Here is an 18,007-nt window from a genome sequence, read left to right as displayed (position 1 = left end):
TGCAATGAATCGCTGATGCGCGTGACGAGGGGAGCAGGTGTGTGTAATGACGGTGGCAGGAGTGCGCAATGCTGGGCAGCCTAGCACTCTCGAGCGCCAGGGAGGGAGAGGCTGAAGCAGGCGTGACAAATCGTGAGTGATAAGTTTTACCAGTGAAACGTCCATGCAGCATCTGAATGTCAACCATTTAATCTCAATAATTTTCACAGGAATATGCATCTAGATCTTCTTGAGTTATGTATAGTGTTGTTTCGAGGTACATTGTTGTTCTGAATTACGTACAGTGAGTAGATTTTAGAGCAGATGGTGTTAACAAACTGTAGAATACCTGTGTTTTGTTTCAATCAAAACACATATTTTGCCTAGTGGTGCGTAGGGCTGTGGCAGTCATGAGATTTTGTCAGCTGGTTATCGTCATGTAAAAGTCTGCCGGTCTCGCGGTAATTGACCGTTATTTAACTTAAACAAGTTTAGCTGCATACAAAACGCTTTACGCACGCCTTTGAAACATTTACATTTAAAAAAGGTGTAATAAATCAATTTAATATACATCATCACAATAAATCCAATATTTATTTCAGTCAGGTCTGAAGAAACATGATATGAAGAAAATATATTTCAGAAGAACAGAATTTGAGTTGGCCTACTGTATGTTATCTGGCTATGCTCCATGCCATAGGCTGTAGGCTTGTTAATTTAGCTGACAAGATATGTCCTGCGCCATTATATACAGTGCCTTGCGAAAGTATTCGGCCCCCTTGAACTTTGCGACCTTTTGCCACATTTCAGGCTTCAAACATAAAGATATAAAACTGTATTTTTTTGTGAAGAATCAACAACAAGTGGGACACAATCATGAAGTGGAACGACATTTATTGGATATTTCAAACTTTTTTAACACATCAAAAACTGAAAAATTGGGCATGTAAAATTATTCAGCCCCTTTACTTTCAGTGCAGCAAACTCTCTCCAGAAGTTCAGTGAGGATCTCTGAATGATCCAATGTTGACCTAAATGACTAATGATGATAAATACAATCCACCTGTGTGTAATTAAGTCTCCGTATAAATGCACCTGCACTGTGATAGTCTCAGAGGTCCGTTAAAAACGCAGAGAGCATCATGAAGAACAAGGAACACACCAGGCAGGTCCGAGATACTGTTGTGAAGAAGTTTAAAGCCGGATTTGGATACAAAAAGATTTCCCAAGCTTTAAACATCCCAAGGAGCACTGTGCAAGCGATAATATTGAAATGGAAGGAGTATCAGACCACTGCAAATCTACCAAGACCTGGCCGTCCCTCTAAACTTTCAGCTCATACAAGGAGAAGACTGATCAGAGATGCAGCCAAGAGGCCCATGATCACTCTGGATGAACTGCAGAGATCTACAGCTGAGGTGGGAGACTCTGTCCATAGGACAACAATCAGTCGTATATTGCACAAATCTGGCCTTTATGGAAGAGTGGCAAGAAGAAAGCCATTTCTTAAAGATATCCATAAAAAGTGTTGGTTAAAGTTTGCCACAAGCCACCTGGGAGACACACCAAACGTGGAAGAAGGTGCTCTGGTCAGATGAAACCAAAATTGAACTTTTTGGCAACAATGCAAAACGTTATGTTTGGCGTAAAAGCAACACACCATCCCCACTGTCAAACATGGTGGTGGCAGCATCATGGTTTGGGCCTGCTTTTCTTCAGCAGGGACAGGGAAGATGGTTAAAATTGATGGGAAGATGGATGGAGCCAAATACAGGACCATTCTGGAAGAAAACCTGATGGAGTCTGCAAAAGACCTGAGACTGGGACGGAGATTTGTCTTCCAACAAGACAATGATCCAAAACATAAAGCAAAATCTACAATGGAATGGTTCAAAAATAAACATATCCAGGTGTTAGAATGGCCAAGTCAAAGTCCAGACCTGAATCCAATCGAGAATCTGTGGAAAGAACTGAAAACTGCTGTTCACAAATGCTCTCCATCCAACCTCACTGAGCTCGAGCTGTTTTGCAAGGAGGAATGGGAAAAAATGTCAGTCTCTCGATGTGCAAAACTGATAGAGACATACCCCAAGCGACTTACAGCTGTAATCGCAGCAAAAGGTGGCGCTACAAAGTATTAACTTAAGGGGGCTGAATAATTTTGCACGCCCAATTTTTCAGTTTTTGATTTGTTAAAAAAGTTTGAAATATCCAATAAATGTCGTTCCACTTCATGATTGTGTCCCACTTGTTGTTGATTCTTCACAAAAAAATACAGTTTTATATCTTTATGTTTGAAGCCTGAAATGTGGCAAAAGGTCGCAAAGTTCAAGGGGGCCGAATACTTTCGCAAGGCACTGTATATTATATGATTTTATAGTAAGAAGAATATAATTGAACTTAGCTGAATATGAATAAAATAGAAAGGATATTTTTCCCATTCTGGAGCGAGGGCGCATATGAAGTGGCTATGTTGAGCGTTAATGTGATAATTTGTTACAGGTCCTATACGCTAGATTTAGAGTTATTTGCCAACTTTGATTGTGAATGATACAAACCTAACAATGTCTTAGAAATCAAAACATATACGGGCTACATGATACGAATACAGGCTCTTGATGATTTGAGAAAGTCAAAAAAAAAGAAGCTTGCCTCACTTTCATCAAGTTATCATATCTTCACCCATCAAACTATTCTCAATGTAATATTGTCTTTATTAATATGTCAAATTAGTTTAGATTTACAATGGCCCATTATCAAATGGGCAGGAACAGGGGCAGGGGGAAAAGACATGTCGTCCACATGCACTCAGATAGCGAATGATGGCAATGCTCGGTTGTATAGTGGAGCTGTGCTTAATATGAGCAGCTGATAACTAAATATAAGAACACTTATTTAACTCCATGCATCAACCCCTGTTTGAGGAGCATGCTCTCATTGTGCCGTGGGCTCCCCAACCCTGTTTCTACAGCAACCCAGTGCTTAATTTGAGAAACCATGTGAAATCTGTTCGGGAACATTGATAGTAACATGTTTTCGCAACAAAATATATTTCACTAAACTGTTGACTGCCCCTCTACACGCTCGAGAAAGGAATAAAGAAGAGAGGAGGAGTAGATGGAAACGCATGGTGGTGAGATACTCTGTATACCTAGAGGTAATGTGTCACCCAATGAATTATGAAAATATAAAAAATGCCCTATTACTAGGCTGTTCAAAATCAAATACAAATTCACTATAATTGTAGGCTAACTGTAAGCCTTTGAGGCTTGGGCTCATATGCCTAAGAATAAGCTCTAACGTGTATTGATGTTTTGAATTAATCGTCACCTTAGAAAGTGCTGTTTATTTCATAGCGCTAGGCTTTGAAACAACATTCACAACGACCATGTTTTACACTCAGTTTCAACCTGCTGCTGAACTTCTTTCTTCATATTGATCATCACATTGAGGTGAGTTTTAAAAGCATGATACTCTTTTGATGATGTGTTTGATGATTTTCGATTGTATTTGCATTGATGTCAGAGTGGTTAGAGGGACAATAGAGCCCTGAGTACCAGGCCATTAGGACCTGATGTTAGTTAGCAAGTTGTGTACTATCAAAGCATGTCCGGTGTTCATAAAAGGAGATTACCGTGACTCAAAGGTCACATGGAATTTTGACTCATGACTGCCGGTGTGGCGTTAATACGGTCACCGCAACAGCCCTACCTAATAGCACCATTCTCCATTCCTCACTAAGATTCACCAGAGTAGCCTGTTCTAGGCACCCGAACAAGTAGAGCAGAAACTGTGCATATAGTGGAGAATTTGGCACATGCGGAGAAGCTTCAAACTTTTAGCTGTCAGGAAGAAGGTTCCAAAGAATTCGGATCCACAGACACCCCCCGTAATTTTAAAGCCTCCAACTGCTGGGAGCCACAAGTACTAAAGTCATTAACAACAATCCATAGCAGAGAAGAGACAACTCCTCCTTGCCACACACACACACACACACACACACACGCACACACGCACACGCACACGCACACGCACACACACGCACACGCACACACACACACGCACACACACACACACACACACACACACACACACACACACACACACACACACACACACACACACACACACACACACACACACAGAGATGTGAGTCATGTGCTTGCTATGCTATGAGGAATATGCTTTCTCAGTGAGGGAGAGCAGGGGTGCATCGACTTTTATGGTTATGCTTTATGAACAATAAAAAGGCCTTGCTCGTGTGAGTGAGCGTGAGGGGGAAAGGACCATACAGTGTTTACAGAAAGTACCCTCCTACAATAGGAAGATTCTAAGAAGTTACTAAACATGAATATTGTTTAACATTACATGAACATTTCCCTTTTGTCAAACCTTCCCCTAAAAGTTTTACCAAATTGACAGACGAGGCATTTTTTTCACTTAAATGTGAATGGCTAATCTTTGAGATATGGCTGTATCTACTGTCATTAAAGGCCCAGTGCAGTCAAAAACTAAATGTTCCTGTGTTTTATATATATATTTCCACACTATGTGGTTGGAATAATACTGTGAAATTGTGAAAAGGATGATAATGCCCCTTTAGTGTAAGAGCTGTTTGAAAAGGCCGCGTGAAAGTTCTGTCTGTTTTGGTGGGATGGAGTTTTGGCCTGCCTGGTGACTTCACCAGGTGGTAAATTAGTTAATAGACCAATAAGACAGATAGTTCCAAACATTGGATTAGGAATCAGTAAATGAATAGGATCTGGTTCAAAACCTCTTTGCCAATAACAGGTTGTTTTCAGTTTTCAGCGCCCCACCTCCAGACAGTCCTAGCAAAATTGTTGCTTGAGAAATTGCTCTTTGGTAAGAAGCTATTTTTGTTTCTTTTTGATGATTTTAATTGATAACAACACAGTAAGGTACTTAATTGTCACCCAAAAATGGATTTGATATTGATACAAAAACAGCTGCATTGGACCTTTAACATCTATGGTAGTGGGAAGAATTGCCCACTTAATATTTCCGCTAATACTAAACATACTGTACAGCTGTGTGTGCATAGTGGCTGCTAACCTAAAAACACACAAAACATACTCCCGTTCTTCCTCGGCAGAAACGAGAGATAGAAGGAGAAAGAAAGGAATAGAAACAGGAACAGATAGTGATAGAGGAAGACAAGCAGAACATGGGGTCTTTAGCGATGGGGGGGGGGGTTGACCTTAAAGCCTCAGTCAAATATTTGATTCACGTTTGACTACCGTTTTGTGGCTGTGGGTAGGCTTTACTAGTATCAGTGTGGCTAGTAATAGGTTTAGGTTTATTTAATCATCTTGGTACATATGTCAGAAACATACATAACATGTGATGTCATACAACAAGTGAAAAGATAAGACCAGCCTGAAAGGATAAGACCAGCCTTATTCATGACTATTGTTTTAGGGAAGAGTTATAGGTAACACTTCTTATGAATACCTTCTTCATAATGCATTATAAACACATCCACAGAGCCTTATTAGCTATGCATAATACACTTTAAGCTATAACTACATGCATAAAGGATTATGAGTTATTATGCACATGAGATTCTGTATTGGATTGTTCTTCTTGGATTGGATCATCTTTGTTCATGGTAATGTAAAACATTAAGAACACCCCCCCCCCCCCCCCCCCCCTTGCCCTCAGAACAGCCTCAATTCGTCAGGCGTGGACTCTACAAGTTGTTGAAAGTGTTCCACATGTTTGCTTGCCCATGTTGACTCCAATGCTTCCCACAGTTGTGTCAAGTTGGCTGGATGTCCCTTTGATGGGTAACCATTCTTGATACAAACGGGAAACTGTTGAGCATGAAAAGCCCAGCAGCTCTTCAGTTCTCAGCAGCTCTTGACACAAACCGTTGGACCTGGCACCTACTACCATCCCCTGCACAAAGGCACTTAAATCTTTTGTCTTGCCCATTCACACCCTCTGAATGGCACACACACACAACCCATGTCTCAACTGTCTCAAAGCTTCGAAATCATTCTATTGCCTGTCTCCTCCCCTTCATCTACACAGATTGAAGTGGATTTAACAGGTGACATCAATAAGGGATCGCAGCTTTCAGCTCGATTCACTTGGTCAGTCTATGTCATTGAAAGAGCAGGTGTTCATAATGTTTTGTACACTCAGTACAGTCATTTGCTTAATCTAGTCGCATTGCATCAGAGGTATGAATAGGGAAGGAAAGCCAGTGTGTGAGTTTTGGTTCATTGCCACATGAGAGTGTGCATATGTGTGAGCATATACAGTGACGGGGTAGGCTGTCATTGTAAAATAAGAATTTGTTCTTAACTGACTTGACTAGTTAAATAAAGATTGCATTTATTTTTTTATTTTTAAATGCATGTGACTCCATGATCACATTGGCCCCACAGGGGTTCCCAACCCTTTTACAGAGGTTCCCAACTATACTTTACAGGGGTTCCCAACCTTTTTACAGGGGTTCCCAACAATACTTTACAGGGGTTCCCAACCTTTTTACAGAGGTTCCCAACTATACTTTACAGGGGTTCCCAACCTTTTTACAGGGGTTCCCAACTATACTTTACAGGGGTTCCCAACCTTTTTACAGGGGTTCCCAACAATACTTTACAGGGGTTCCCAACCTTTTTACAGGGGTTCCCAACAATACTTTACAGGGGTTCCCAACCTTTTTACAGGGGTTCCCAACTATACTTTACAGGGGTTCCCAACCTTTTTACAGGGGTTCCCAACAATACTTTACAGGGGTTCCCAACCTTTCTACAGGGGTTCCCAACTATACTTTACAGGGGTTCCCAACCTTTTTACAGGGGTTCCCAACAATACTTTACAGGGGTTCCCAACCTTTTTACAGAGGTTCCCAACTATACTTTACAGGGGTTCCCAACCTTTTTACAGGGGTTCCCAACTATACTTTACAGGGGTTCCCAACCTTTTTACAGGGGTTCCCAACAATACTTTACAGGGGTTCCCAACCTTTTTACAGGGGTTCCCAACAATACTTTACAGGGGTTCCCAACCTTTTTACAGGGGTTCCCAACAATACTTTACAGGGGTTCCCAACCTTTCTACAGGGGTTCCCAACTATACTTTACAGGGGTTCCCAACCTTTTTTACAGGGGTTCCCAACAATACTTTACAGAGGTTCCCAACCTTTTTACAGGGGTTCCCAACTATACTTTACAGGGGTTCCCAACCTTTTTACAGGGGTTCCCAACAATACTTTAGATTTGAGAAATTCCTTGAAGCACTAGGAAATGTTTGCTAATTTATAGCAAATTTCTGGCAATTTTACGTAGTTTAGCATGACATCTATTGTTGTGTATGCTATTTCATGATAATAATGATGGGAAAAATCAAGTCTTGCTCATTTGAGGTTATCTCCCTACCAATATGTAATATTGTATTTTAAGCCATTTTAACCTCTTATTCAGAACACCATGGACTATCAAAGTAGCAAAATGCTTTATGGTTTTGTGTAATTTTCAGAAAGTGAATAGCTCGATTGATGGCAACAAATATTTGTGACAACTGAAGGTTGTAGCTCAGCCTCTGAATGTCAAACCGAGGATATCCCTATGTGCAACAGGATCGTGTCTTTCTTATGCAGTTTATGGTTGGTTGTTTCTAGCCTAAAGCATTGCAAAGATATTCATCATTATACATTGGTTTATTTAATAAGGATTTTTTTTTTTACCCCTCAAATCACGTAAGGCTCCGGAAACCCCCAAGAAACTTTATCTCGACCCCTAGATTGGTAACCTTTTGCAGTAGGGTGTCTGCAGTGCTTATGTTGGTAATTGCTGGATAGATAAAGTATGTGTTTGTGTGTGCGTGTGTGTTTCCATGGCCTCATTACTAATATGTGAGTTCAAATTGGGACATTGCAAAGTGTGTGTATATGTGTCTGTGTGAGTGTGTGTTAGTTTCTAAGGAGGGTAAAGAAGGATTCATCAGTTGTAGAAGGAATCCAATTGTCATGACAGCGGGGTAGAGAGTTGGGTTCAATCTGTCTTACTGAGTGACGGAGTAAGAGATGGAGATAGAGAGAGGAAAAGGAAGATAGAAGAGGTCATGCCACAGGATTAAAGAAAGATTACTATGGTACCTGGGTAGCAATGACGGGAGGAAAAAAGGTTATAGAGAGGTTACAGTATGGCACCAAGTGGGTGTGAGCCCTGCAAGGTAAGGTCTAATGCAGGCAGGATTTAGAAGTCTATCTCTGGGCACAGGAACGTGAATCTGGGTTGTCTTTGATTCCCAGCCTAAAATAAATTGGTTTCAATTTCAATTTGGTTAAAGAGGCCCTAGATGTTGATTTGAGGGCCTTTGCACTCTTATAAACGCTTATACCTCCCGAGTGGCACAGCGGTTTAAGGCACTGTATTGCAGTGCTATAGGCGTCACTACAGACCCTGGTTTGTTTCCAGGCTGTGTCACAACCGGCCGTGATCGGGAGTCCCGTAAGGCGGCGCACAATTGGACCAGCGTCATCCGGGTAGGAGAGGGTTTGGCCGTGGAGGTAGGCCGTCATTGTAAAAAATAATTTGTTCTTCACTGACTTGCCTAGTTAAATAAAGGTCAAATAAGTAAATAAATGATATGGGTATATACACACAGATAGGCAAGTTTCACACAGATAGTGTCCTGGACCACAAACAACACCCCTTTTTCAATGGACAATCTCCATTGAAAGTACTTTGTGCTTTTTAGTCCAGGACTAGGTTGACTCTTTGTCTGGGAAACTGGCCCTTAGAGTTCAGTAGTATCTGTGTTCTAACCTGGCTGTTCAACATGCTCTGCTGTTTGAGTCGCAGGTTCTCTGGGGTGTCAATCACGGAGGTGAAGGAGCTCTTCGGGTAGTGCCTGCAACAAAGAGCCAAAGAGAAGAGATATTAGAGCAGGATGTGAAGAGGCATACACATGGGTAAGAATGTACATTTCTTTCAACTTCTAGGGCTTTGCCACTGTCAATTGATTTTCAGTGGAATTTTTTGGGCCTTTCCAGAGCACTGACCAAACTAAACTTGGGTGGTTGAAGCTAAGGTAATCTATGTTAAGAAGGCCCTCCTATAATGCCCCCATCTGGAGAAGGGTGTGTGCACACAGGTAAAATACATCCTGGATTAGCAGGTAATCCCACCACACACACACACTACTGTGAGTACACACATACACACACAGATGGACACGCAGCATGTCTGTGTGTGTTTGTCAGTTTGCCAACTGCACCCTGTCATACATCCTGTGCCACAATCCTTTCTTGGTTAATTTGATCTAGTCACCATAGGGGAGTGTGGGAGAAAATGTAAGACTTGTCAGACAACTGACAGATTTGTCTCTGTCTCTGTCTCTGTTCCTCCCTCCCTTCGCCCGTCTGTCTGTCTGCCTAGTCCCACTTCTCTATATCACCTTTCCAATGACATGACAATAGCCCTACTGTCTTGTCATTCCCGTAGCACATTGTAGTGTAGTTGGAGGGATCATTGTCTGCCTGCATGAACGGAAATTCAAATGAAAAGCACCTAGCACACCAGACAACGTGCTTGCAGTGCCTGCCAGACAGATACAAACATGGACGGTAATATCAATGGTATGCTGTGTGATATACTCACATACTGCAGTAGGGTTTCTTGTCGAAGCCTTGGTAATTCTTCATGTTAAGGGTCAATTTGCACACCTCGCAGCTGAAACATCCTTTATGCCAGTACTGTGAAGAATGGATGGAGAGAAAGAGATGGAGGGAGAGATATGGGCGGGTGGAGAGAGAGAAAGATGGAAGGACGGGGTAGAGAGATGGAAGGAGACAGGGAGCAGGGAGAGAGGGGGAATATGAGGGTAAAATAGCTCAATTACATGATTTAGGACTAGTGTCACGACTCGAGTATGACTAAATCTGTGACTGTTGGAATGTTTGTCCCATGGGAAAAAGCAAATCCAAGTGTAATGGCAAATGAAATGTAATCTGTAATGACAGCATGGGAAAATTCCATTCTTCTAACATTAAAGCACAGCTGCACCACTGTTGCATGACTCACAAAACCACCATATCCTCCTGACCCGTGTGGACTCGGAGTGGGGTGACATGGGAAATTGAGTTTTCAGACAGAAGAAATCCGTAAAGCAAGTGTGAAATATATTTGGAGGGATTTTTGTGCTTTCAACGTTCCAGATTTCACACACACACGCACACACGCACGCACGCACACACACACACACACACACACACACACACACACACACACACACACACACACACACACACACAGAGAATAACAATAGCCAAAAATCATATCTGGTAGATACACAAACCACAAACCTCAAGTGTTTGAAAATAGACATGATATGCTCTTGGGCAGGGCTATGACAAATGCAATGAGCTTCACACACACACACACACACTCACACACACACACACACACACACACACACAACATTATGTTCATACTGTTCACAATACCAGGGTTATTAACACCATGTTGTGGATGTAGAGAGGGGCATAGAGATTTGTTGAGCTTCCAATTCACTGGTCATGTAAAGAGGAGAATGTATATCTAGCCCGTCTTGCACACCTTGCAGTTGTAATTGCATGTTACAGCCTATTACAACATGAATCCGCTCCCAAACAGGGGATTAAAACGTAAAATGGAGTAAATGTTATTATTATATATGGACTGGATACATTTAGCCAGAGCTGGATATATAAGCAATACTACCCACATCAGACAATGTTATTATAGGCTAGCCTATCCATTGTACATTTCCCAAAAGACTAAGCATAATGTAAACAAACATTGGCAGAATGTAGGCTATCATTGACACAGCAAAACTTGTGAACTCTTAGTGCAACTAGATCATTTATCATTCATTGTTTTTTTCCTTCTATCAGCAGCCACCCATGCACCCAAAATGCGCTTGCACAAAGAAGATAGCCAACTCCCTCAATATAGTTTATTCTATTCTGTGAATATGCGTAGGCCAAAATGCGCTCGAATCATGCCTTACCTTGTCTAGACAATTCACTTTTTCCGTGGGGTAAACCATTTTACTGCATCTTCCACATAACGGATTCATGGCGAAAGGGAAAATCCTCTTTCAGAAATAACGGGACGCAATGAAATTAATATTCTGGTGTAGACCTATTGAAGTGAACCTATCCAAAATAGCGTCAGCTAAATCGGCAGATATTCTAAATTCCAATAGTCAGTTTTTTTGAAAGCGCACAATTCTTACTAGGCGCGCGCGTTCACGAAATTGATTAAATGAAAACTCGGTCATGAGGCGAGAGGGAGAGGCTTATTTTCGGAGAGCGGAGAGGGAAGGCGGTACCGCTGTAATGATGTAGAACGGTCAAGCTGACTATTTGCTCCGTAATAACCTTATAAGGAGTACAGCAGACGTGTCTTGTATTTGCTGTTATAAACAACATTGGCACAAGTATGGTTATGGTATTCAAGTCATTCGCAACTTGTAGTTTAGGGGGAGACCTACTGAAGTTGCAATCCTGGATGAGTGTGCCAAGTTCTAGGGCGTTGCAGTAGTTTCAACATGTACTAGTAGCTAGGCAAATAACCATCAAAGAAATAAAAACAAGCTCAGTCAGAGAACAATGTGTTATGCCATGTGTTAACCATTATTGGATAAAAAAAATGACATGTAACCCCCACCCCCATTAAAAACGTACATAATAGGCTACATACATAAATACACAAATATAGAAACCAGAATTGTGTTACCCCCTATTATTTTGTGGGGAATTAGACAAACGCATAGAATGGTTTGATCGACCAAGTGTTAAATTGAGAGCATGCTCCTTTGGTGTCATGGCAGCGATGTACATTGCCACGCATAAACATTGTAACATATCTGAGATTTTCCGTGCTGGTAGATGTGTTTAGAAATATTTTCGTTTTTGCTGCCTTTCCTCATAAAACACCATTACTATCAGAACACCACAGTTCTACATCAGCAAAGACAATTGTGGTGTAGACTACATAACCTGTTAAATGTGAAGAATTGTCGTTAACGGGGGTATAGCTCAGTGGTAGAGCATTTGACTGCAGATCAAGAGGTCCCCGGTTCAAATCCAGGTGCCCCCTCATTTTGGCGATGTATGTATATTTTATCAGTAGGATATTGATCGCTTGAAATAGTTTTTCACACGTCATAATATTGTTATCCTGAAGCTGATGTATATGGTAGATATGTAGGGCAGTAATGCAGTACAAATGGAAGGACGTATGGTTTATAGCAGACCTAGGCAATTATTTGCGATGGAAGGCCACATTAGAATATATTTTTGCCATTGCGGGCCAGAATGATATTACAGGATTATGCATCATGTGTATGACTGTGTTGACAGATATATCTACTGTAAAACACATCCAGATATGCTACTTATTTTACTTTTTTAACATGCACAGAAATTAAACACATCCATGTTCTCCTTTTGGTAGGCATTTTCATTATTAAACATGCAATGAACTACACTGAGGGAAAAGTACACTGTACATTCAACCCCACGGAAGGAACTCTTGTTAACGGGTATGCACAAAAACACAAGAAAGAGAGAGAGCTCAACATTACATTTAAACTTCTCAATCAGTGTGAGGTGTGAAATCTCTGGGCATTGACTAGAGCAGTGAAGTCAGGCATAGTTTCTGAAACTATGCGCAGGATTGCTGAGAGGTGAGAGTCAATGAGAGATGATCTGTGCCTTGACTTGATATATTTCATCACTGAAAATGTCTGTTCACGTACATAGGTTGACCCAAACAGTGCAAACACCTTCTGAGCATGACTCCTAATCTTTGGAAAGTTTTGTTCATCGAGTGATGCATAGAATCTTGTCAGTGACACTGTTCTGAATAGTTCTCTAATCACTGCAACAGACTGAAGATTGATACGCTCAAGTTGCAGGTCAGTGGGATTGTAATCCACATTGAAGGTGAAAGGAGAGGAAACCAACAGCATGTCATTTTCCAACACTTTGAAATCCTCAAAACTACTGGTCATCTGATGAGGAACAGACTAGTAGCGTCGGAAGGTGGGTGAGATTGTTGGCTTCTACTTGGCGGGTCAGGAGGAGTAATTTTCCTTTGAAGGCTTTGACAAGGCTGTACATCTGATGTGCAAAAGGCTCTTCCCTTGTAGTTTGGAAATCAGTTAATTCATGAGGGCCATGATGTCCACGGTGAAGGCAAAATCAGCCAACCATTCTTTATCTTGCAGTTGAGGGAAATCCACATATTTTCCTTTCATTTGTAAAAACTCAGCAATCTCCAACTTCAGGTCCGACACCCTTTTAAGCACCTTCCCAAACTCAGCCATCTCAAGTTTGTGTGGTAGGGGAGATCTGCATGACCCAACTCTGTCTCTTCCAACAGTGTGACAGAGACAGTCTGTGGAGACAGTCTGTGGTTTAAAGATTTTGCTTTTATGAAATAAATCACTTTAGTGACTGTATCCACAACATGGCTCATTTTCAGAACACATTTACAGAGCCTCTCCTGATGAATAATGCAATGCAGGAAAATAATTTTCTGATCTGGGTTCAGCTCAGCTACTTGATCGTGTATCTTTTTCAAAAGGCCAACATATTTCCTGTCAAGTTTGGGCACCCTTCAGTGGTCACACTGTATAACTTTTCAAAACTCAGTCCCAGCTTTGCCACACACTTATTAACCTTATTAATCTTGCTCCTCATTGCCTGCACTGAAGCAAGCTCTTCTGTATTTTCAAAGTCTGGGGTTATGCCTCGTAAGAATATCAACAACTGCGCTGTGTCACGTGCATCACTGCTCTCATCCAGGGCCAAGGAGAAACAGGTTAAATCCTTTACCTCGTCTTTCAACTGTTGTTCCATATTCTCTGCGATGTTCGTCTTGACAGGGAAACATTTTCAAACAGCTTTTTCTTGTCGGGGCAAAGTATTGCTGCTGAGTCAATTAAACATTATTTTATGAATTCGCCCTCAGTGAATGGCTTTCTACGTTTAGCAATTTTGTGGGACAGTACATAGCTAGCTCTCGCAATTCAATGTTTTCTGAATGCAGTTTTGTGAAAAGTCCTTGCTGCTTTTGCAACTGAGAAAGCCACACCTTTCGATGTACTTGTCCTCTGCTCAGAAGGCACATTCCTATATTTCTCTGCATGCTTCATCTGGAAGTGTCAGGACAAGTTGTAGTCTTTCAAGACAGCGATGCTCTTTGCACACTAAGCACACAGCTTTCCCTGATACCTCAATAAAGAAATATTTCGATGTCCACTCTTGCTGGAACACCCTACATTCATTGTCTACTTTCCTTTGAAATCTTTGAAAAACAATTTTTTGTGCAATTTCTAGCTAGCTACAATGTGTAACTATGACGTGTGTGTCAGCCTGTCAGTCACTGTCTGTCCTCGTGCAGTTGTTATTTATACGTGCCCTTCAAAATAACGGTCCAGCAAGCGGTGGGAGTTAAATCATTACACAAAGATGAGTACTCATTGGGCCTTTAATTTGAATAACAAATACGTTTTTCAAAACCTTTCTATCACAAATTCTTTATGTGATCTGTGCATGATTCTGCGGGCTGTATTGAACCAGGTCTTGGGCTGCATATGGCCCCGGGCCGGCCTTTGCTCAGGCCTGGCTTGTAGTTATACAGGTGAATAGCCAGACTTACCTGGGTATCCCTTCAGTGTTTTGGGTCATTCCAAGTTATTTGACCCTGCTTTGGAACTCTGTTCATGATATGGGTCTGAACCTGGTTAACTATAGGCTAGAGATGGAGGGTGGGCAGACCCATGACAACATCTCCATTTAAAAGTAGCACATCTTCAACAGTAGTATTTCTTCGACTTGTATGTATGAGTGTATTGGCAGTTCTTAAACAAACTGAAAAGGCATACTGTCACAGACTGCTGGCCGTATAGCCTAGGCCAGTGGTTCCCAACCAGGGGTACTAGGACCTGGGGGTACTTGGCCTATCCACATGGGGTACTTGAGACCATAAGCTTACTGGTAAAATGCAAATGATGGGCACTTCAGGGGTACTCCGGGCAGAGCAAAATTCAGTTGGTGGTACAGTAAGCAAAAAAGGTTGGGAACCACTGGTCTAGGCTACTATAGGAATAAAGTCAAATTTGGTGATTTGCTGCCACATGCAGTGCTAGAGCAGCAGAGAGCCCACTCTGGAAATGTGATGTTCTCGTAGACTATATTGTCTAAAAATTAACAACCTTAAAATGGGCACTTCTTAAATATTTAGGTTTATATTTTTAATTATCCATAAATGGATGTAAAGAAATTGTATTCCTAATCTAAACACAACTCATATTAAAGAGCACATGGCATCAAAGGACTGGTTTTGTAGGATCAACAGATTCATTGTTGTAGTGTATTAGAGGCCAGGGTAAGGTCAAAATGTCACAAATTTCTCTATTCATTTTGGATACAGATATAAACATGGCCTCTTTTTGGTTTTCTTGAGTAAGTCAGCTCCAAAATGTAGGTGTTTCTGCATAGCTCAGTGCTTTCTGTGGTGGTGGGGCAAGCCAGCAGAAAATATGGAATGTTGCGCTTTGATTGGCTCAGTGTTCTGTCACTCATGGGAACTTTACGTCACTGCCAAGTGTCAGAGAAGACATTGAAAATTCTAGCCCTTCGGCTGCTGCCATAGAAGTGACCATTCAAGAAGGCTCAATGTCATTGACCACAGATAAAATTGTCAAATCACGTTATATCTACAGTAGCTTTGATTAGACTGATCATGTCAACATCATAATTTCACAATTTTAGCTAGCAGTCATCATCATGAATCAAGTCTACTGGCAAATCATTTTTAATCCTTGTCATATGAAGAGAAATTATAGATAAAATGTATCGGTGCTGATCGGCCATTGGACATAAACATTAGACAACAAGTTGGAAATTGCAAATTAAATTCAATGAGTGGTTTGGAAGGAATCAGTTACAGTGGCTGTGTGGTCCCAAATCTGGGATTAAGGGGCTGTTTTCCAAGTTTAAAATGATAAACATTCAACATTGGTCATGCTGTCAATGAAGCACGATGTGTGCCATGCTCACAACAACTGTTAACTCAGAGGACCGTCACGCCACCTTACTGTTCAAGTAAGCCAACCAAAAATGTATTGTATGCTGCTTCAGAAATTATTTAATATGCCAGGTGTTTACTGTAGCTAAGAAAGTAATACTAAGTGTATGTTGTGTAGTAAGATATTAGTAGCCCATGTGCCTCACTCTAATAATTTGGTCTATTTACCCCTCTTAATTTCACCTACTGTTCTACTGTAGCCCATAACCTGTTTTAGAGAAATGTAATCATTGAATATTGTTAGAGCTTTTATTGTCTGCTTATTTGCCCCCTTTATCTTACAGTTCTAACTTGGTGTACAGGGAGAGCACTGTCAGAACGGTTCATGTTCTGAATTCTGTCGCTGTACATTTCAAAAGTGCTAAACAAATAGTTATATTGACTAATGTCTGTCCTAGCTCGCTCATTGTCTTAATTGAAATTATAGTTTGCCTCTTATCCGCTTGTCGTCCCCTTATGCCATAGTTTCTACATTTCAATTGTCATTAGAAACCACATTTGTTTAAGCAAGTCAGCCATTTCAGCAATTTTTTTTTTAAAGGCAGTAAATGAGTCTGAATGAACTGTTTCGCTGTCAGACAAGGCTCTGCTGATAGCCAGGTGTAGCAGTTGTAAGGTGTCCAAACCTGGATGGAATGCCCCAGTAAGACTCCAGACACACCAGACAGGACTTGACAGCTTTCTGCTTTCTCCCAGGGCAGAAATCACTTTACATCTCCAGGACCTGCATAGCCAGAATAATTTTTGACCTGAGGTTCAGCAGTAGGTACATCTTTAAACCACTCAGCACACCACGTCAAATTATGAGCAACATCAGTTCCGTCAGTCACAGCCGTTATTTCACCCCAAAATAGTATTTAGTCCATCCGTTTTGGCCTAAATTTAGCTGAAGATCAGCCTGACCGCTAGCTTGCTGTACTCATTGAACACGAGAGGCATGAAAAATAATCATATTGCATAGCCTATATTGATTGAATTACGGTGGCTTCATGGAAATATGGGTGCACAATTTAACAACTAAATGTATTACTATTTGAATTCAGTATTTTAACTGCCATTTGCTTCTGTGACATACAGTACTTTGCAAGTGCTCGGGGGACAACTGAGTGCATCTTCAGAGCAATGCATCCCTATTTTGTGAGGTAGGTCAATAAAAGCCAATCAACACCTATTTCTTCATGCAACAATGCTGAATAGTTGTTTAAGGTCTGTTTAATGTTAAAAAATAAAACAAGTATTTGAATGTAAATTAATTGCGTTTTATTTGTACAAAGGATTGTTTTCCCAACACTGTCATAAATATGCCTTTGGTTTAAAGTAAACCTCAAAGTAAAGAAATGACCGTTTTCAGATTTGCTGCTTGGTGGGGTTAGCAGGGACAATCCCATAGAAGGCGTAGACCTTCAGATTATCCAGGTCAGCCTGGCCTGCCACAGCGAAGTGTCACGTTCTGACCTTTGTTCCTTTGTTTTGTCTTTATTTAGTATGGTCAGGGCGTGAGTTGGGGTGGGCAGTCTATGTTAGTTTTTCTATATTTTCTATTTCTGTGTTTGGCCTGATATGGTTCTCAATCAGAGGCAGCTGTCTATCGTTGTCCCTGATTGAGAACCATATGTATATAGCCTGTTTTCCTTTGTGTTTTGTGGGTGGTTATTTTCAGTCTTTGTGTGTCTGCACCAGATAGAACTGTTTCGGGTGTCACGTTGTTGTTTTGTATTTTTGAAGTGTTCAGTTGTTTATTAAAAAGATGAACACTAACCACGCTGCGCTTTGGTCCTCTCCTTCTTCCACCCAAGACAGCCGTTACATGAAGGCTGTGGACAGGAACTTGCAGGAGGAGCTATATAGTGGATGGTGTTCCGAGACACACACTCTGGTGAACCATTGCATGCAGTGGAACAAGTCCAGTT

General features: G+C 41.2%; 1 protein-coding gene and 1 non-coding gene across 2 annotated transcripts in view; one reads left to right on the top strand and one right to left on the bottom strand.

Annotated features, from left to right (window-relative positions):
- Positions 1-11,440, bottom strand: part of LOC110491720 (LIM and SH3 domain protein 1) — a 37,683-nt gene extending 26,243 nt beyond the window's left edge. The window contains exons 1-3 of the mRNA XM_036946599.2: positions 11,005-11,440; positions 9,615-9,709; positions 8,781-8,865 (exon numbers count right to left, since the gene is read on the bottom strand). Coding sequence (XP_036802494.2) covers positions 8,781-8,865; positions 9,615-9,709; positions 11,005-11,073 — 249 coding nt within the window. The 5' untranslated portion in view covers positions 11,074-11,440. The remainder of the gene's footprint in view (positions 1-8,780; positions 8,866-9,614; positions 9,710-11,004) is intronic.
- Positions 11,441-12,026: 586 nt separating this feature from the next.
- Positions 12,027-12,098, top strand: trnac-gca (transfer RNA cysteine (anticodon GCA)). The gene has a single exon. It is a non-coding gene; the product is annotated as a tRNA-Cys (tRNA).
- The last annotated feature ends 5,909 nt before the right edge of the window (positions 12,099-18,007 follow it).

Source organism: Oncorhynchus mykiss, chromosome 16 (genome assembly GCF_057628025.1).
Source record: "Oncorhynchus mykiss isolate SJ-2025 chromosome 16, ASM5762802v1, whole genome shotgun sequence".
Lineage (NCBI taxonomy): Eukaryota > Metazoa > Chordata > Actinopteri > Salmoniformes > Salmonidae > Oncorhynchus > Oncorhynchus mykiss.
Note: the sequence above shows the minus strand (reverse complement) of the source record. Positions and strands in the feature narration are given on the sequence as shown.